Raw genomic sequence first — 22,128 nt, forward strand, 5'->3', positions numbered from 1 at the left:
CTGGCACCCATATGGGATGCCGGTGCCACAGGTGGAGGATTAACCTACTGCACCATGGTGCTGGCCCTGATTTTTGTCTTATTTTTTAAGGTTATTTTATTTACTTGAAAGAGCAAGAGAAAGGCACATACACACACAGAAACACACACACAGATATTCCATTTGCTGGTTTACTCTCCAAACGGCTACAATAACCAGGTCTGAGCCTGGCTGAAGCCAGGAACCAGGAACTCCATTCTGGTCTTCCACATGAGTGGCATAGGTCCAAGCACTTGGGCCATCCTGTTTTACCTTCCCCGGTGCATTAGCAGGAAGCTGGATTGGAAGCAGAGCAGCTAGGTGTCTAACCCACACTCTAATATGGGCTACCAGTGTCGCAAATGGTGGCTTAACCGACTTCACCATAATGCTGGGCCAACAACTAAATTCTTAATGAGGAGAAGGAAATGATGAGGGAGGGATGGTTTGCATCTGAAACAAACAATAGAATTACCTTGAATTTATAAGGAAGGACGTTCTATGATTTTTTTCTTTAACTATTAATGGATATTTGTAAATTCTTATTTCATAAATTCTTTCTGTATGACAAAATGTGTAGCCTCTGCCACACTACACATTGACAACTGCATATGGTAATTCAGGATTCCTCAGAAATCCTTCTGAAGCTTCTTTGTTTAATAATATGATCATTTAGTTCTAACCTAAGTAATAGCTCAGTCCTTTCTTATATGAAAGCATTCCTATAATTGTCTTCTACCATTTCTAACAATAAATATTTTTATGTGAAATATCATAGCATTTTATTTTTGCCTCTTTTATAAAACTTGGCCCATAGAACTTTCTGTAACATTTAATCTCTCTAGATCAGGGGCCCTATAAATATTTGTTTGGTGTCTTTCACTCTAGGTAATGCATAGCAAGTGTTGAATATTATTGAGTCATTGATCAGATCGCATAATTTCAGGGTAGGGAAGGACCTTATAACATCTAATTCTGTGACCTATAATCTATCATACTACTTCATGGAAGGCCACAGATTAGGTATTAGTTCATTAAAATCCTTGCAGAATTAGCATTTTTATTACCTTGCGCTCTATCATTGATGTCATAAATAAGAGAAATAATATAGACACTTTTTACTGAAGTATACTTTGATGCAATATATTTCTTGATTCCATTTAGGGAGTAGAAGGGGAAGAGGAGAGAGAATGAATTTTTAGTGCTTACTCTGTGTCATACATTTTTTGACTTTTAAAATATGACTTCTGATTTAAAATATATTTCTCTATTTTTATAGGCAGTTAATATAAGAATTTTGGTTTTTTTTTTTTTGTTCTCTAGTAAAGTCTCTAAGAAATTTAATGAATATCATTTGATGAGTAAGGTAGTGCTTATTTTCTAGTGTTTCAGAAAATGTCAATTTATAAATTATTGTAAATATTATGGAAACAAGTTTCTCTAAGAAATTTAAGTGTTTGTGTGTGTGATCTCATAATTTTGGAGACATGTTTTAATCTTGGTTATGATATCAGGAATCTGTTTTTAGCTGGCAAGCTGTGAGAGCCAGATTGCCAAGCTACGGTCCGAGGTTGAAAAAGGAGAAGCATTGCGACAAAGTCTGGAATACGACCTGGCTGTCGCTAGAAAGGAAGCTGGTCTTGGAAGACGGGCTGCTGAAGAAAGATTAGCTGAGGCACACAGGATCCAAGAAAAACTCTGTGGTAAGACTATTTGTATTTCTTCCCATGTTCAGGGTTGTATCTTGATTGTATGTGATGTCTCACTGTTATATATGTATGTACATTCCTTGTAGTATCAGAGGTAGCATTTTGATTCATTGACTGGCCTTTCTTGGGTACACTTTATTGGGTGTATGTAAAATCTCTGGCAATTATGGAAACACTTATGTACTTATTTTATGTTATGTATGTAAGGAAAATGGGGTTAAAATGCTGATAATTGCTCTTTTTAGAGCACTTGTTCCATGAATAATCAGCAAAATCCCAAAAGAATTTTTTTGTTTGGTTTCAGTGATATTCTAGGATTCCCCACTGTATGTAACCTGGCCAGGAATCTGTCTTGAAAATCTGTCTCTTCAAGAAACACTCTCAGTGATCTTATTGATTTGCTTGTTTTAGGAACTATTATGTCAGGGTGTAGTGTCTAGAATTGAAAAGACAGTAGATTTAACGTTCAGAATATATCTTAAATAGTGCTTGTACTTAAACCTTTTTATTTAAGTATAATATGAGTATGTAAAGAAATGTGTGTCGATAACCATGTAACTCACATCCAGCACCCATATCATGGAATAGAAAATTTCCAAAGGCCTTCCTTCTGCATGACTACTATCCTGGTTTTCAGTAGCATGGGTTATATGAATAGAATCATAGAGTACGTACTCTTTTGTATCTGGCTGCTTTCCTTCCAAATTGTGTTTGTCAAATTTGTCTACATAGTTGTATGGACTTGGTATTGATGTTGAGTATTATGTAAACATATACTTGTATTTCTCCATTTTCTATTTTTGGGTATTTGTATAGTGTTCAGTTCTTGATTATTAAGAATATTGTTGTGGTAAATATTGTTTTTTTAAAAAAAGATTTAATTATTTGAAAGGCAGAATGAGAGAGAGATGTTCTTTCTTCTGGTTTACTTCCCAGATGGCCATAACAGCTGGGGCTGAGGCTGGGCCAGGCCAGTGAGTCTGGAAGCCAGCAACTCTATCCAGGTCTCTCACATAGGTGGTTGGAACTCAAATACTTGAGCCATCATCTGCTTCCCAGACAAATTAACAGGAAACTAGATTGGAGGTAGAATAGTTGGCACTCAAACCGGCACTCTGATATAGGATGTGGGTGTCCCAGGTGGGAGCTTAACTTGCTATATCACATGCCCTGCCCCTACTATAAGTATTCTTTTTTTAAAAGTTAATTTATTTATTTGATGGCCGGCGCCGCGGCTCACTAGGTTAATCCTCCGCCTTGCGGCGCCGGCACACCGGGTTCTAGTCCCGGTCAGGGGGCCGGATTCTGTCCTGGTTGCCCCTCTTCCAGGCCAGCTCTCTGCTGTGGCCAGGGAGTGCAGTGGAGGATGTCCCAAGTGCTTGGGCCCTGCACCCGCATGGTAGACCAGGATAAGTACCTGGCTCCTGCCATCGGATCAGCGCGGTGCGCTCGCCCCAGCGCGCCGGCCGTGGCGGCCATTGGAGGGTGAACCAACGGCAAAGGAAGACCTTTCTCTCTGTCTCTCTCTCTCTCACTGTCCACTCTGTCAAAAAAAACAAAACAAAAACAAAACAAAACAAAACAAAAAAAAAACAAAAAAAAAAAACCTACTTATTACCAACCAAGGACAACTGGCTAAAACTAGGAAACTTAACCATTACAAAAATTATAACAACATTTGTTTAGTCCCATGAAGTTAACAAAGCACTTATTTCATCCTTAAAATCATCCAGTTTCAAATATCAGTAACTAAGTGGTGAAACCAGAACCTGAATCTAAATCTCCTGAATTCACATTCAGTGTTCTCATACTTAAAGTTGTGTACAAGGATATTCATAGTAAGAGCTGGTATTGTGGCACAATGGATTAAGCCATCATCTGCAATGCCGGCATCCCCTATCAGAATATATGTTCAAAGCCCAGCTGCTTCCCTTCTGATTCGGCTCCCTATTAATACACGCAGGAAGGAAGCAGATTATGGCCCAAGTACTCGTGCCCCTGCCATCCATGTGATGTACCAGATGTAGCTGATGTACCAGATGACCCAGATGTAGTTCCTGGCCCCTTGCTTCAGCCTGGCCCAGCCCCAGCTGCTGGGAAGTGAGACAGTGGATACAAGATGCCTTTTTCTTTCTGTCTCTCCCTCTCTTTCTCTGTCTTTCTTTCAAATAAATAAATTAACTATTTTTTTTTTTTTTGGACAGGCAGAGTGGACAGTGAGAGAGAGACAGAGAGAGAGAGAAAGGTCTTCCTTTGCCGTTGGTTCACCCTCCAATGGCCGCTGCGGCTGGCGCACCGCGCTGATCCAATGGCAGGAGCCAGGTACTTATCCTGGTCACCCATGGGATGCAGGGCCCAAGCACTTGGGCCATCCTCCACTGTACTCCCTGGCCACAGCAGAGAGCTGGCATGGAAGAGGGGCAACCGGGACAGAATCCGGCGCCCCGACCGGGACTAGAACCTGGTGTGCTGGCGCCGCAAGGCGGAGGATTGGCCTAGTGAGCCGCGGTGCTGGCCAAATCATGTATTTTTATACCAAGTCTTTTTTTTAAAAAAAATATTTATTTATTTATTTAAAAGGCAGAGTTACAGAGAGGGAGGGGGAGAGAGAGAGAGAGAGAAAGAGAGTGAGTGAGTGAGTCAGAGAGTCTTCCTCCACTGGTTCACTCCCCAGATGACCGGTCTGAGCTGCACTGATCTGAAGCCAGGAACCAGGAGCTTCTTCTGAGTCTCCCACGTGGGTGCAGGGGCCCAAGGACTTGGGCTATCCTCTACTGCTTTACCTGGCCAGAGAGCTGGATGGGAAGTAGAGCGGTCAGGACTTGAACTGGTGCCCGTATGGGATGCCAGCACTGCAGGCGGCAGCTTTACCCACTATGCCACAGCGCTGGCCCCTGTGCCAAGTCTTTTGAAAAAGAAGTGGGTAGTTGTGGGAAAACATGATTGGACAAAGGGTATGATTGAGTGGAGGAAACTAGCAAGTCGCCTTTGTTCAGTAGCATTCCTATTCTGCTTGAATTGTAGATATACTTGCTGAATTATTTGCAGTTTGTTTTTAAATGCATAAAGAAGCATGATAGAATGATTGATGGATACATGGGTAGTTGGATGATAGAGTAAATATAGTAAAATATAAGTAGTTGTGGAGTCTTGGGATCTTCAAAAATTTAAGGGAGAATGTATATTATGAGAAATCTGCATGGCTTTCAAAATATTGTACCAAAGTCAATTTATCTTTTAATCTATTTTCCATGAATTTTTTGAAGAACTTTTTATGAGCACTCACCTGGAATACTTTCAACTTTCTATGATTTTTAAGATTTCGGTAATAAAATGTTGAGGGTTGAGTAAAAAACCATCTAATGGAGTTTTGTGATACTATGCAGATAATCCTGTAATGAGAGAATATGCTGTGTGACAGGAGAGAAAATTTTGGAAGCTTGAAAGCAAATGGATGAGGAATAAATGATTTAGTAGACCTGAGACATCAGAATCCTAAGCAAGGAGTAGAGAAGGGTGGCAGGTGACTTTTTGGATAGTCAGAAGGTTTCTGGACAGGAATCACCAGATACCTTTGAAACTGGGAAGGGGAGTGGCAGTAGGAGTTTTAAGAAGCTGCTTGAGAGGCAGTTGGGTCCTTAGATCTCATTTCCAAGAGCATGCTACTCTGGGATTGTTCTACTTCTTCTTCTTCTTCTTTTTTTTTTTTTTTTTTCTTCAGAGATTAGTTTTCTTTTGTTAGAAAATTGCTTAGTGAGCCAGCAATTGTACATGTGAAGGAGATCATGATTTGTGTGGCACAACACTGTTCCCTGGGGTACTCAGTGAAGATGTAAGAGGCTATGAGCTTGGGCCGGCGCCGCGGCTCACTAGGCTAATCCTCCGCCTAGCGGCGCCGGCACACTGGGTTCTAGTCCCGGTCGGGGCGCCGGATTCTGTCCCTGTTGCCCCTCTTCCAGGCCAGCTCTCTGCTGTGGCCAGGGAGTGCAGTGGAGGATGGCCCAAGTGCTTGGGCCCTGCACCCCATGGGAGACCAGGATAAGTACCTGGCTCCTGCCATCGGATCAGCGCGGTGCGCCGGCCGCAGCGCGCCAGCTGTGGCGGCCATTGGAGGGTGAACCAACTGCAAAGGAAGACCTTTCCCTCTGTCTCTCTCTCTCACTGTCCACTCTGCCTGTTAAAAAAAAAAAAAAAAAAAAAAAGAGGCTATGAGCTTGGAGGATCTTTGTCCTATGCATCAGGCTGCTCCCATCAGACAAGAAGGCAGGTACAGGATGGACATGTTCTCATGAGGATTTAAATCTTTAGAACAGTTTGAATGCTCTACTTCTTAGTGGAAGTCAGGAGGTTTAATATCTGTAGATCATGAAATACAGGGTCTTTGAAGCTGGAAGATGCAGGAAGATAGCATAGAGGCATTATTTCTTTTGGCTTCCTTTTTTTTTTTTTTTTTTTTTTGACAGGCAGAGTGGACAGTGAGAGAGAGAGAGAGAGAGACAGAGAGAAAGGTCTTCCTTTGCCGTTGGTTCACCCTCCAATGGCCGCCGCGGCCGGCGCGCTGCGGCCGGCGCACTGTGCTGATCTGATGGCAGGAGCCAGGTACTTATCCTGGTCTCCCATGGGGTGCAGGGCCCAAGGACTTGGGCCATCCTCCACTGCACTCCTTGGCCACAGCAGAGAGCTGGCCTGGGAGAGGGGCAACTGGGACAGAATCCGGCCCCCTGATCGGGACTAGAACCTGGTATGCCGGCGCCGCAAGGCGGAGGATTAGCCTAACGAGCCACAGCGCCGGCTTGGCTTCCTTTTTCTACTGGTTTCCTCAGATTTCATATTACATTCATGAACTTGGAGGACTTTTCTGTGGGTCACCTGACTAAGCTACTAGGAAAAACTAACATCACTGATGTTGGTGATTTCCCAATAAATGACTCAGTGATAGCACCTCCAAGTGAAGACCATGGTTATCAACATCTGCCCTCAAGCTCACAATCTAGGTGACGGGCTCCTTGGCATAGGGGTATAAAATGTACTACACTTACAGTTCCTCACTCTGCATTGAGAGTAGACAACCAAAAATTACTGGATATTTGAGGAAAGTCTCTAAAAAGGAGAGAGAAAAGTCAATTTGGAAGAAGTAGAGACTCTGCAGGGAAGATTTAAAGATAAGCAATAATAATATCCTCAGAGCTGAAAGAGAATATATTCTGCCCATGAGGCAGAAACTCAATGCTATAAGAAAGAAAAGACTTAGGAGTTAAAAATATGAAAGCAGAGATGAAAAATACCAATAGAAGCATTGAGGATGAAGAAGAAAGGAATCTACCAGAAATTAATATAAACAAGAGAGACATGGAAAAATACAAAAGAAGCAAAAAGAAAATTTGAGGGCCCACCTAAATAATAGGGAATAGTGACAGGAAGGGAAAAGGGGAGGGCAGGGACTACTGGTCTGTAGTACTCAAGGTAATGTTTTAGGACTAAGGAATAGGAGTGGCCAGATTGAAAGCGCTCCTTGAACGCTCATTATTATGGAAAGAAATAGACCTACCTGAAGGCATAACAGTATGAAATTCTAGAAAAATAAAGATGAAGAGAAGATCCTAAACCTTTCAAACAGGAAAGAAAAGAAAATTAGGCCAATTGTAAAGGATCAGGAATCAAAACGTCCTCAGACTCCTTACGTACAGTCCTGGATGCCTGATCATGAAGCACCCTCTGCTAGAGATGGCAGCGGAATGGAAGGGAGATTTTTAAGGTATATTCTTTTGTACCTTTTGTATGACTGTATGGTCTATTAAAAGCATGAAGAAATATAATTTAAAAGAAATGCTGCAGATGTAACTGGCTTTGTTTGTTTAACAAGTGAATTTGTACGTATTTCCTCATTGGCTCCTCACACCAGCCTAACTAGGGAGCTTTTTTGTTCTCTGGGGGTCAGAGAGTCTGAAGAGGTTTAATTAGGTGGTAGGTGTTGGAGTCAGAGGTGAAGGGCTTCCCTTAAATTGTTTTCTAGATAGTGAAACATAGCAGCGGTGGTAGTGTGTTGAGAGGTTACCACTGAAGTAGTAGGGAGAGAGGAGAGTAGCACCTAAAGAGCTGTGGTTCTAAGGGTTTGAGCAAAGGTTCCCAACCTCAGATTTTTTTTCTTTTTAATTTTTTTTTTTGAGAATTAGTTTTTTTAAAAAAAGATTTTATTTATTTATTTGAGAGGTAGAGTTACAGAGAGAGAGAGAGAGAGACAGAGAGAAAGGTCTTCCACCTGCTGGTTCACTCCCCAAATGGCTGCAACAACTGGAGCTAGGCCGATCCAAAGCCAGGGGCCAGGAGCTTCTTCTGGGTCTCCTATGTGGTTGCAAGGACCTAAGCACTTGGGCCATCTTCTACTGCTTTCCCAGGCCATAGCAGAGAGCTGGATTGGAAGAGGAGCAGCTGGAACTAGAACTGGCACCCATATGGGACACAGGCACTGCAGGTGGAAGCTTAGCCCACTACGCCAGTGTCGGCTCCCCACTCCCTCCCAGCCTCAGTTTTATGATGGTCTCAGTGTTAGGTGCATCACAACAGTTTGTTGCCAATAGTCAAATGTTGTATTTTGTGATCTAGTGAGTCTTTTTAAAAGTAGCCCTTTATGCCACAGTCTCTCCCAACCACACACACATTTTATTTGAAAGAGAGATACAGAGACTTCCACCATCTGCTGGAATATCATGCTCCAAATGCCTACAAGAGTCAGGGCTGGGCCAGGTTGGGACCAAGAGCCTGAAGCTCAATCTGGGTCTCCCATGTGGGTGACAGGGACTCAAGTACTGAGCCATCATCTGCTGCTTCCCAGGGTACATGCACACTAGCAGGAAGCTGGATTGAAAGCAGAGTGTTGGCCAGCACTGTGGCTCAATAGGCTAATCCTCTGCCTTGCGGCGCCGGCACACCGGGTTCTAGCCCCGGTTGGGGCACCGGATTCTGTCCCAGTTGCCCCTCTCCCAGGCCAGCTCTCTGCTGTGGCCAAGGAGTGCAGTGGAGGATGGCCCAAGTGCTTGGGCCCTGCACCCCATGGGAGACCAGGAGAAGCACCTGGCTCCTGCCTTTGGATCAGTGCGGTGCGCCGGCCGCAGCGCACCGGCTGTGGCGGCCATTGGAGGGTGAACCAACGGCAAAGGAAGACCTTTCTCTCTGTCTCTCTCTCTCTCACTGTCCACTCTGCCTGTCAACAACAACAACAACAACAACAACAAAAAAAAAAAAAAAAAAAAAGAAAAAGCAGAGTGTCTGCAACTCTAACCAGTCACTCTGACGTGGCCATGTCCACTCAGGGGGAAAAATGGCTTTGTTGTCTTGAGTAGGAGAAACAGTAGTAGAGTGCTAGGGATGCATCTCCACTTGGGGATATATTCAGGAAGATGCCACACTGTTCCATGGTAAAATCATCTTTGAGAGGAAGAACAAATTCAGAAATTTTGGAAAGATTCAGGAATTGTAAGCTTTCCAAGAGTTTACGGAGTGAAAGGGCTTTGTCCTAAGGTCATCTTATAAATGAACCCAGTGCCAATGCCCAGGTTTTTGAACCTCTGGTGATTTACTTCATGGTTGTAAATATACCTATTATTATGTTTTAATAGCTCAGAATTCTGAACTTCAAGGAAAGACAAATGAGATTGAGAAAGAATTTCAGACTTCCCAGGAGAAATGGAAAGAAGAATGCAGAAGATTTGAACATGACTTGGAGGAAAGAGACAATATAATTCAAAATTGCCATCGAGAATATGATTTGCTTATGAAAGAGAAAAGCAGACTAGAAAAAACTCTGCAGGTAAAATATTTTTATGAAGGAATTTTTCTGTATACTCATATAATACCCACTGAGATGTTGTACATCACTGGAAGTTATTCTTGGGTTACGTTCCTTCCTTTCTCCTCCCTCCCTTTCCAGGGACATTTGTGGTGTTCTCTTCTGTAATATGCTGTAGCAGTATATGAATATGTGTACTGTTTCTTTTGTGAAAAACAATTTGAGATCGCTGATCAAAATTAAAAAGAAAACCAACAAAATACTTATGTGAGCATATTGCATATATATAAGAATCTGTAGCCTTTTTGGCCCAGCAGTATGATTTAGAAGGTTGGAAAATGTGGGTCTTAGATTTTTATCTGAATGTGCAATAAACCTCAAAAACATTTGATGTAGACTTCATTATCTATGTAGAACATGTTCTATCTAGACATATGATGTGGAAAATATTTACCTTTAACTAAAATTATCATGATCTATTTATTCCCTCTTTTTTGGTTTGTTTTTATTTCACAGAATAAAAGTGTGGCTTGATGTTTAAGTTGCCAGTCACTTAGAAGGTAGATTTTAAATTGCCTTTTTTTTTTAAGTAGCAAGTTTGTTTTGTTTTGTTTTGTTTTGTTTTGTTTTTCCCCTTTAAACAAGCATAGTATTTACCACTAATGTAAATGGCTTTTCCAAATTCTGGGAATGTATCTCCTTTAAAAAGTAATCTTATAGAAGCATTTGCCAAATATAAAAGGTAAATAAGGATTCCCAGACATTGTCTGCATGTCTGCTGCTCTCTTCTTCCACACCAATAGTCAGAGTTTGTCTCTTTTGTTTCCTGCTGTGTATTCTTAGTCCCTGGAACAGTGCCCGGTGTACACAAGGGCTCATTAGTATTTGAATGTGACTGGTGCTGCATGTCCTTGGGTGGCCTATATAATGTTCCCCACATTAAATGTTTTGAAGCTATGGGGAAATAAATATGGCAACATCCCTTATAATCAGTCAGCTTGCACCTCAAGACATAAGATCTTGGTAAGATCTCGATAGCGACTTAGGAGGATTCAGCTTTGGTTTTATGCTGTTGCCTTTAAGGTGATCTGCACAGAGACCTTTGTGGGAGATAGGAGTTGAATAAGGATCACTATTTAGCTTTAGGGAGAAAATGCCTCAAGTCTCCCTCAAGTCTCTTTGTATTAGCTTTCCAATAGTGAAAGTTACAAGGGTAAGATTTATTGTATAGTTTCATATGGACTTGGGGGCCTTTTTTTTTCTTATATAAACCACAGAATTTTTCTCCTCCTGTTAATGTCAACTTAGTTTTAACTTCTGTTTATTGGAACATTTAGTTCCTCAGGAAACCTACATTTTATATTTTTAAGATTTTTTGAACTAGAATAGATCTTGTAATTTTAAATTTTTAAAAACTTAAATTTTTTGTTTCTTTTCAAATGTTTAACCTTTTAGAGTTTCCTTGTCTTGATTTTGCTGCATAAAATTCTTTCTCCCCTTTTGTAAATACATTGTTCTCTGTCAAATTTATTTTAACTAATCAAGGATGATCCAAATAGTTTCTTTTTGGAGATTTCCATGTTAGCTGAAATCTACTTTGTTTTTGTCTCTGACATTAAAGTTTACAGAAACGTTGAGTCAAATATATGCCATATATGTAAGTGTATATTACATGTTTCTTAAATTGAAAAGGTAATCATAGCTTTTTATCTAGATCTACATTCTGATGATCAAAACAATAGTTGTATTTAACAATTTTAATATGAATTATAATGAGTTTTAACAATCTGTAGGTAAGAAGAGCCCCTTTGTACATTTAAACTTAGGTTGAAGGAAGAAAGATAATTTTTATTGGTCTAACAGTAAAGCAAGATTTTATCCATATAAAGGAAGCGTTGGAAAAACATCAGCAGGAGAAGACTGAGATGGAGTCTCATATCAGGGAGACAGCATTGGAGGATTTTAGATTACAAGCAGAACAATGGGAAGCAGAAAGAAGAGAGTTGCAATTTATAGTACAGGTATTTTTAAAATAATGATTCAGTTTCTTAAATGTCTTTTTAATGCTTATGATAGTAAAATTATATTTAATAGTATAATTGACTAGCTCACTCAAGGGTTAAATAATTCTCTGATTTCTGGAAGGCCATGTTTCATGTGTAGTTATGTGACAATACAGCATCTCTTACTGGTGGATACCATTAGTGTTAGAGCCAAGTGACTTCCACTGCATAAACTGTGTTACTCTTGAGAGGATGTATGTACATTCGGTATTCGATTTTTCCAATAAAAAATGTGAGACTAACAGCAGTATTTAATAGGATAAAGTAATAGAATGATAGGATTTTGGATATTAAAAATATTTTTGTGTATCAGATAGGATAGTGACTTTTGAGCTCTTTTTAAGAATTACAAATTCTTAATTATCCTCCATCCTTTTTCCCCTGAAGCCTATAGAATCCCCAAGGCTTTGAATAGCCCAGTTTGGAAATTACTGATTACACCTGACCCCTTTATTTGTGAATAGATGTAGATTTGGAAGTTATTCATTCAGATTATAGACTGAGTGATGAATGTAGAAGATCGTAGGTTTCCAGATTCTCGTTCCAGTATGCTTTGCATTTTTCAGATTATAATTACTTATCTTTAAATTTTTGTTTTATTTGGAGAGAATGAGAAAGAGAAAGAAACCCCTATCTTCTGGTTCACTCTGGTTCACTTTCCAAATGCATCAGTCCCTGGGACAGGCTGAAGCTGAGAACTCATTCCATGCCCACCCTGTGGGTAGCAGGGACCCAAGTACTTGAACCATCATCTGCTGCCTCCCAGGGTGTGCATTAGCAAGAGGCTGGAATTGGAAGTGGAGCTGGGTCTCAAAGCCAAGCTCTTCAACATGGGATGCTGGAATCCTAGCTGGCGTCTTAACCACTCTGCCAAATGTTTGCCCCTAGGTATTCCTTTGCAAGGAGAGAGAGGAGAAATTCAAAGTGTTAATTGTACTATTATGTATTTTAAAGGAGAGTTGTGAGCAATTAATTTCTTTTAAGGATAAAGCTTCACTATAAACAGATAACTTAAAATTTCAAAGAAATTTCCATTGCTTTATTCATTATTTATTTTGTGAACTATGTCTTATGTAATTTTTTCCACACAAAAATGACAACTGGAAGTAGCACTTCTAAAAGATGTCTAGATATAGATTTTTTGATTGATTTATTTTTTTGAAAGGCAGAATTACAGAAAGAGAGGGAGGGAGAGAGAGAGGTCTTCCATCAGGTGGTTCACTCCCCAAATGTGCCGATCCAAAGCCAGGAGCCTGGAGCTTCTTCTGGGTCTTCTGAGTGAGTGCAGGGGTCCAAGGACTTGGGCCATCTTTATGGCTTTCCCAAGCCATAACAGAGAGCTGAATCAGAAGTGGAGCAGCCAGGACTCGAACCAGCACCCATATGGGATGCCGCCACTGCAGGCGGTGGCTTTACCTATCATGCTACAGCACTGGCCCCAAGATATGGATTCTTCACAAGAATGAAGATTATCCACATTTAACAAATTTTCAGTCACTTTGTGTTAGAAACAATTTTCAAGAACAGAAACCAGCCACACCTGTGCAGAGAATAGGAGATACCTTATTTAAGAGTGAAAGCTGGAAGTGAACGGTGAATGTACTGAATTTTCTGTATGTATGAATATTCAGAATATCAACAAAAGCACAGCTTTTCTGAACCTTGGTCTTTGTGTAGTGCTTTCCTTCTCAGTCATATCTGTACTGCACCCCCCTTCCCCACTCATGTAAAATATGGAAAGATGAGAGGATGCTTTTTATATTGCTTGGTATCCTAAGTATCTGTGTGTAAACTGTCTAGCTTCCCTCACCTCACTTCATCTTATGTATGGAGGATCTAAAACTACACTATACTAATATATGGTTTCTGAACTGGGAGAGCTTTCAACATTGAGAGAGATGTAAAGAGAGAAAGTATATAATTAAGTGATAAAATGTTGAACAAAATGTTATAGGACAAAAAAGAGAAATTGTGTAACTGCTTGGATATTTGAGCTATTGCTGATAATTATTTTTCTTAAAAGTTACCTAGAACAAACAAGCAAACTTAAATAAATGAAAATAGCCTCTAGTAAACACTCAGAAATCTGTAGTGCTACCAGCCAGAGGCCTAAATTTACAACAAAATATGATCCAGAGATGGATATTTAAATATGTAAATGAGGTGATTTTGGTCCAGTTTCTTGATGAATTCTGTTAATCACAAAGAAAACATATATGGTTATTACCACCTTTATATTATGAAGTACTAAAAATATTCTAAATTCAGTATGAATCTTTGATTATGATGTTTGGAGAAGGGTAGGGAACATAATCCCTGATTCCTGGCCCCAGTATCTTACTGCTTTTGTTAACATGTATTTTGCTACTGAAACCTTTAGAACTCTGTTTTTCAATTCCTTGTCCTTTCTATATTAACTAAAAAAAGCTATTTTTCTTTTGTAAGTCAAGCTTAAGAAACTATTATCTCACTTTCTGTAAGGAAAGTCTTTTTAGAAAAACAGTCTGAGAGAGAGAATAAAAATCTGATATCTTTTAAAGTGACTGTTGATGGCTTTGCTTTTTTATCCTATAATTAACCTGCTATGCCACAATGCCGGCCCCATATCCTATAATTAGGTGCTGGTATCATATGGTGTACTCTTTGTGTAGCTCTCTGAGGGAATTCAGTTTTTAAAGTAAGTTTAAAAAAATTTCTTGGTAAAACCTCATTTTTAACAAGGTTGGTGTAATATTTCTCTCATTTGAGCTTTAGAATTCAGAAACAGTAATAAATAAAACCTTATTTTTATGCAATCCTTTTTTCTTTCTGTAGTATTTGTAGTGGTAAATAGAGGTTCACCTTCCTGAAATATTTATACACATTCTTACTAAAGTTACCTCAAAAGTTACTTCATTTAAAGTTAATGTTTCTCATTTTTTAAAACTCATGCCCTCTTTTGATAAAGTATAAACATTCCATGTTTGTAAACATTCCATGTTTGTCTTTAGCATTATTTGATATCTGAAAACAAATCAAAGGTATGGTAATTTTAGAACTGAGTATTTGTTGATTTTTTTAAAAATACATGTGTATGATTTTATTATTTTAAAAATTTACCTGTGTATATTTAAAAATAGTATTTATTTTTGTAATTTATTTTTCCTTTGTTCCTGCATGTTTGCTGCAGTCTTTTGTGTGGTAGGCAGTGTGGGATGGGCATGGTAAAGCTTTGTTTTTGAACCACTTAACCCATCAGGGGCCGGCATTGTGGCACAGCAGGTTAAGCTACCTTCTGCAATGTTAACATCCCATATGGGGGTTGATTCTAGTTCCAGCTGCTTTACTTCCTACTCTTGCCTTTCACATAAAGAAATAAACTTAAAAAAAAAAATCCATAACCCTCTTGATAATTTTTCCACCCCATTCCAATTGGCGGGCATTGTGGTATAGCAGGTAAAGCCGCCACCTGCAGTGCCGGCATCCCATATGGGTGCTGGTTCGAATCCTGGCTGTTCCACTTATGATCCAGCTCCTTGCTAATGCTTCTGGGAAAGCAGTGGAGGATGGCCCAAGTCCTTGGGCCCCTGTACTCATGTAGGAGACCCGAAAGAATTTCCTGGCTTCGATCAGGCCCACTCCTGGTCATTGTGGCCATTTGAGGAGTGAATCAGCAGATGGAAGATTTCTTTCTCTCTCCCTCTCTCTGTAACTCCTTCTTTCAAATAAAATAAATCTTTTAAAAAATGTCAGGACTGGGCTGGCGCTGCAGTTCACTTGGCTAATTCTCCGCCTGTGGCACGGGTACCCCGGGTTCTAGTCCCGGTCGGGGCGCCGGGTACTAGTCCCTGTTGCTTCTCTTCCAGTCCAGCTCTCTGCTGTGGCCCAGGAAGGCAGTGGAGGATGGCCCGAGTGCTTGGGCTCTGCACCCGCATGGGAGACCAGGAAGAAGCACCTGGCTGCTGGCTTTGGATCAGTGCAGTGTGCTGGCCTTAGTGGCCATCTGGGGGGTGAACCAACGGAAGGAAGACCTTTCTCCCTGTCTCTCTCTCTCACTGTCTAACTCTGTCTCTCAAAAAAAAAAAAAAAAAAAAAAGGTCAGGATTGAAAGCATTGAGAATATTAATTCATAATTTCATTTCCAGAATTCTGTCGCTTAACCAGGGTATAACGTTATTGATTCCTCACTCATTGACTAAGTTTAGTGTGTTACTGTAGATTGAAAATATCATGGGACCGGCATTGTGGCATAGAAGGTTAAGCTTCTACTTGCGGTACTGGCTTCCCATATGGGCACCACATTTGATCCAGCTCCCTGCTAATGTGCAAGTGCTTGGGCCCCTGTACCCACGTGGGAGACCCAAAAGAAGCTTCTGGCTCCTGGCTTCCTCCTGGCCCAGCTCTGGCTGTTGCGGCCACTTGGGGAGTGAACTAGCATATGAAAGACCTCTCTATGTCTTCCCCTTTCTGTAACTCTGCCTTTCAAATAAATAAAAATAAATTTTTGAGAAAAAATAATAACATGAACAACAGAAAGAGGAGGAAGAGGGGCATTAAGGAAAGTTATCATCCCAGGCTTAGACATAGCAGCTTGTATGCTAAGATAGGTTAGACTTTGGGGTACAACATGTCAAAGATTGGCCCAGCAAGTACAGTTATGGTTACATGAAAAAGTGTTTGGAAGTTCACCACCACTGAGGTGGGGCAACAAAGAGCATTTCTTTGTATTTTCCCAGAAAACTTCTTGTCACCTGTTGGCAAATGATATAGAAAATGACTCTGGCATGGGTACTGAATGGTGTTTTCAAGCAGAGAATATCTTAATATTGAGTTTATAAAATTGACATGTTGTGTGTATTGTAAAAATGCCTACAGTTTTAGGAAACTCAAAAGCAGAATGTGACGGTCTTGCCCCTTTCCTCTCCAATTCCACTCCTTGTCAAAAGATACAGAAATGTACACTAATGTATTTATATAAATAAAGCTATATGCCTCAATATTTTGTATGCATACCTTATTATTTTAGTGTTTGCATGGTTTTCTGTTACATAAATGTTCCCATACAAAGGGGCTTCAAAAACCATGGAAAGATGGAATTAAAAGATGGTGCAAAATTTCCATGAACTTTCCGGAGCCCCCTGTTATCTCAGCAGTACCTTATTGGTGGATGTTTTATTTCTTTCAAAAAAATTCGCTCTAACTGAAAATTATTCAGTAACATTCTTGTTATCTTCAAGCAGTCATACAAGTGATTCTTCTGTGTAAATGCCTAGAAATATAATTGCTGGCTCATGAGCTTATAGATTTGTAATTATGATAGGTGCTATACAAAGTTAGTATCAGTTTACGCTTCAGCAACACCAATTTTTTAAAAATTTGTATGCATGTGTTTATTTGAAGGACAGAGTGACAGTGAAAGAGAAAGAAGATCTCTATCTTCCGCTTGCTTGTTCACTCCCCAAATGGCCTCCAAGAGCCCATTCTGGGCCATTCTGAAGCCAGGAGCCAGGAACTCCATCCTGGCTTCCTACAAGGGCGGCAGGGGTCCAAGCGTTTATCTTCCCAGACACATTAGCAGGAAGCTGGGTTGGAAGTGGAGCAGCTGGGACTTGAACTGGTGCTGTGATAGAGGATGCCAACTTCACAAGCTGTTGCTTAACCTGATAGACCACAGCACCCACCTTAATAAGCACTAGTTTTGATTGCTGAACTGTGCTGGCTTCGGGGGTTTAGAGGAGGAACTTGTTCTGGTTCTTTTAGGAGATTACCACAGACTTTGTAGCTAGCTATCTTGGTGTCTTTTTTTTTTTTTTTTCTTAAAACTATTTACTTGAGGGAGGGATGAGGGAGAAAGGGAGAGGGAGATGAGGGAGATGGAATAAACACTCCCATTCGCTGGCAAGGCTGAAGCTGAGAGCCTGGAACTCAATCCAGGTCTCCCTTGAGAGTGATGGAACCCAATTACATGAACCATCATTGCTGTCTCCAGGGGGTCTGCATTAGCAGGAAGCTGGAGTCAGGAGTGGAGCTGGGCATGGAATCCAGGTACTCTGATATGGGACATGAGCCTCTTGATCCCTGGGCTAAACACCCTCCCTGATATTGTTTATAAGCTAGTGAAGAGGAGTACTTCAGCTCTGATGCTTTTAAATATATAGTTAGCATTCTTCAGGACTGGAGCCATAATTTGGATTCTGAGAAATGTTGTTTATATGAGTGCATATAAAGAATCATACTTTGTGGTTTATGTTTCTTGAAGATGTGGAAAGAAAACAAGCTTATTTTCAAAGAGCACAATGTGTTTTCCTATGATGTTAAATGTCAGTTGAAAAACAAGCCTCATTTAAAAATATTTTCAGTTCAACAACTCCCTCTAGTGGAAAAAGAAAAAAACTCCCTCAATTTTCAGTGTCCTAATAGGATTTTATTTCATTGACACATACCTCACACTTCTTTTTCCATTGTGAAGATCCGGGCAGCCCAGGTAGTTTTTGGCTTGATTAGAAAATAAATTCTTGGGGCCAGTGCTGTGGCATAGCAGGTAAAAGCTGCCACCTGCAGTGCCAGCATCCCATATGGCACTGGGTTTGCGACCTGACTGCTCCACTTTTGATCAGCTCTCTGCTATGGCCTGGGACAGCAGTAGAAGATGGCCCAAATCCTTGGGCCTCTGTACCCACGTGGGAGACCCGAAAGAAGCTCCTGGGTCCTGGCTTCGGATTGGCACAGCTCTGCCTGTTGCTGCCATCTGGGGAGTGATCCAGTAGATGGAAGACCTCTCTCTCTGTGCCTTTCCTTCTCTCTGTGTAACTCTGACTTTCAAATAAATAAATAAATTTTTTTAAAAAATCTATGAAAAAAGTTTTAAAGCTTAATTTTTTTGGACAGGCAAATTAAATTTTATGTAAATTTCATGAGGGATTTTGTAGATCTTTTGGAGTTTCCTATACTTGTATTATATTGATAAAACTATAACTTAAATATTTGAACTTATCAGGGATTGAAGCAGCCAATACTCAACATAACTAACCAATGTCGTTAATAAAGTTAGTACTTGCCACCTAGATGATGTTAGTATTTATCACATGTGTTTCAGAATTAAGAAGTAGTAAATTGACATATTAGTGAACTGTTCTGCCACCACCCCACGCTAAAAAGATAACCACCTTCAGGTTATTATGGTACAGCATATATATTATGGTATTATGGGATAGAAGGTTAAGCCCCACCTGTGACACTGGCATCCCATATTGGAGCCCTGGTCTGATCCAGCTCCCTGCTGATGAGCCTGCGAAAAAAGCAGAAGATGGCACCTGCTGCCTATGTGGGAGACCCAGATGGAATTCCTGGCTCCTGCCCTAAACCTGACTCAGCTCTGGCCACTATGGCCATTTGAGGAATGAACCAGTAGTTGGAAGATCTCGTGCCCTCTCTCCATTTTAAAAGCATACATACATATATTATTTAAAAAAAGGAAAACTGCCATTAGGAAGTTGGTATTTAATCTTCAGTGAATATACATTGATTCTATATAATGCTATTTTAGTATTTTAAAAATATACATAGAATATCATACTGTATATATACATCTTTGTCAAACTTGTCTTTTTATGTGTTTTTAGAGATTTATCAAAGTTAATAAAATAGTTTCAGTTCAATTAACTGCTATCTGATATTTTGTCCTTTCTGTACACCATAATTATTTTACCCACCACTTGACTGAGATTTAAGTTCTTTCCTAGTTTAAATTATTATTGATAATGTTTCCTTGAACATCAGATGTCTTTGTTTATGTGGGCATACGTCCAGTCTGCAGTCATTAGAAGGTAAGATATACATCAAATGGTTCTCCCAGGTGGATATACCAATTTGAGAGAAGAGTTTCTCTTTGCTTACATGCTCTCAGGATTTTTCAGGTTTAATTTTTTTTTGTGATAGGGTGTGTGTGAAATTGTACCTTTTTCTTGCTTAAATTTCCACTTCCCCATTGTTGAGCATATTTTGTATTGGTTATTCATGTTTCTTTTGTTCTGAACTGCCAGTTTGTATTTGTTGTCCTTTTTTCTTTTGGATGTTTTTATTGATTAATGGGAGCTTTTTATATACTTGGTTACTAATCTTTGGCTACTTTGCAAACATCTTTTCCCTCTTTGTAGAGACAGAATTTATATGATGTTTGATGTTTTACATTTTAAGGTGATTGAGAGTTAAACCACTGTATAGGATGCCCGTATCTCGTATTGGAATGCTGGTTCAAGCCTGGCTTCTTTGCTTCTGATCCAGCTCCCTGCTAATGTGCCTGGGAAGCAGCAGGTGATGGCTCAAATACCCATGTGGGAGGCCTGGAATGGATTTCCTAGCACCTGGCTTCAGCCTGGCCAACCCCTGGCTGTTAAGGTCACTTGGGGAGTGAACCAGTGGATGGAGATCTCTGTCTCTCTCTTACTCTCAACCAGTCTCTGTTATTCTACCTTTAAAAAAATTTTGATGTAGTTAAATTTATCAGTTTTTCTTTTATAATAATTATTTAAAAAATGTCTTATACCTATATAATCCAAAGTCAGAATATATATTTTTTATATGTGTAGCATGAGATGTAATTTAATTTTTTTCTAAATGAATAACTAAATGTCCCTTACAAGTTATTCAGTTGTCTAATTGTTTATGTTTATTGATTTATAATGCTATGTTTATAATGTTAGATTGATTAGATTATGGTTTATCATATGTCATTCATTTATATCTAAGATTTTATTCCTGTTTTACTTACATATTAGTCTGTTTCTGCATCAATGTCAAATTGTTACACTAACCTGGCAAGGGATACAGCATGATCACAAAGGTGGTTTTCCTAGGGCGAGGATCACACATTGCACTCTGGGTTGCTGACCCCTATGATTTCCCCAAATGCGGGAAACTCAACTGCATAATTTGTGATAGTGGGGCACTGTGTTTGCGCTCTCCCCTGAAGAAAAAAAGAAAAAAAAATCAAATTGTTTCATTAATCATAGCTTTAGAATAGTGATGGTATTTGATAATGGAATTTCCCCTTTTAAATGTTTTTATTTTCATGTACTTGAAAGGCAAGAAAAGAGAGAGAGAAAGAGAGGGAGGAAGAGAGAGAGAAAAAAAGAATATCTTCCATTTGCTCTTTCACTCCCCAAGTACTTGGAACAGCTACCGCTGGGCTAGACCGAAGATTTAGTATATCTCACTTCTAGATATATATCTGAAGGAAATGAAATCAGCATATGAAGGAGATGCCTGCATTCCCATGTTTAGTGTAGCACTATTTACAATAGCTGAGATACGCAATCAACCTAGATGACCATCAGTGAATGAATGGATAAAGAAAATGTGGTATATATACATGATGGAATATTTTTCACTACAAAAAAGAAGGAAATTCTGACATTTACAGTAAAGTGAGTGGATCTAGAGATCATTATATTAACTGAAACAAGCCAGACACAGGAAGATAAATACATTTTCATATGTGCAAGTTAAAAAAACATAGTCCATTTGAACTTAGAATATTGATTACCAGAGCTCAGAAAGGATGGGGGAAAGGGTGATAGAGAGAGATTGGATAATGGGTATCAAAACACAGTCAGATTGAAGTAACAAGTTCTGGTTTTCTATAGCACAGACAACTGTTATTCACTATTAGTATTCAGAACTATTATATGCTGTGTAAATAACTGTTAAATTCCAAGCACAAAAGATGTGGAAATATAAAGGCTACTTGCATAGTTTGATTGGTTTATCTTTTATATATGTGTTGAATATTGCACTGTACCCCAGAAAAATGTTCAAGTATTAGATGTTTATCAAAAATAAAAATTTAAGAACCCTATTTTCTTTATAAATTATTTAAAATTCTTTATAAATAATTTAAATTGTTATTAGGAACAGAAAATTTCTTTATGAAATTCTGTATTGAAAACAATTTTTGCCAAGAAATTTGCCATTTTTAAATTTCCCATTATCTTTTAGGGTTGCTGTAGAGAAGTTGTAATTCATTCTGATTCATGATCCTTTGGATATGATTACATATTTTTCTTTAAGAATTTATGAGAAAAATTTATGTCTTTTAGGTTTAGAAATTGGCTTGAATTATTTCATTAATGATTTATTCTCCTTTGTTTTCACTGTTATTTCTCTGTAAGATCCTTTATATTTGTTGAATATTGGACTCTCTGGATTGATTGATGCATATTACCTTTTTATTTTTTATTTCATTTTTTTGGGTTATATTGTGTATTTTCCAAGTATTATTTCCTAATTCCCCATTTATCCTTATATGTTTTTGATTTTTAGGTTTTATTTTGTTTCTGAAGTTTGATTTTTGTAACATACTGGTTTTGCTTTATCTCTGAAGGTATATGGAAATGTAATTCATATAACACAAACCATCATTTTTTATATATCAGAGTTGTGCACCGTAAAAACTATTTCACTTCAGAATATTTTCAGTTTCTTCCAAAACCCTGTACCTATTACCAGTCTCCCTTTTTGCTCTGCCTCCTAATCAGCCACTGGTGATCACTAGTTATTTTCCCTATCTATTGAT

At 39.2% G+C, this 22,128-nt stretch overlaps 1 protein-coding gene and 1 non-coding gene across 21 annotated transcripts in view; both read left to right on the forward strand.

Moving 5' to 3' along the window:
- CCDC171 (coiled-coil domain containing 171) overlaps window positions 1–22,128 on the forward strand; it is a 395,951-nt gene that overhangs the window by 31,511 nt on the left and 342,312 nt on the right. For 10 of the 20 annotated variants that reach the window (XR_011380113.1, XM_051845352.2, XM_070052415.1 and 7 more), the window contains 3 exons: window positions 1,547–1,721; window positions 9,344–9,534; window positions 11,340–11,534. Coding sequence is in view for 19 of the 20 variants with exons in the window: in XM_051845352.2 (XP_051701312.2) it covers window positions 1,547–1,721; window positions 9,344–9,534; window positions 11,340–11,534 (561 nt within the window). In the remaining variant the exon portion in view is untranslated. Of the gene's footprint in view, window positions 1–1,532; window positions 1,722–9,343; window positions 9,535–11,339; window positions 11,535–22,128 lie in introns of all 20 variants that reach the window. The other 10 variants (XM_051845399.2, XM_070052459.1, XM_070052438.1 and 7 more) reach the window with 4 other exon arrangements.
- Window positions 20,361–20,523, forward strand: LOC127485329 (U1 spliceosomal RNA). Its single transcript, XR_007912433.1, has one exon. It is a non-coding gene; the product is annotated as a U1 spliceosomal RNA (small nuclear RNA).

The sequence above is a fragment of the Oryctolagus cuniculus genome, chromosome 1 (assembly GCF_964237555.1).
Source record: "Oryctolagus cuniculus chromosome 1, mOryCun1.1, whole genome shotgun sequence".
Classification (NCBI taxonomy): Eukaryota; Metazoa; Chordata; class Mammalia; order Lagomorpha; family Leporidae; genus Oryctolagus; species Oryctolagus cuniculus.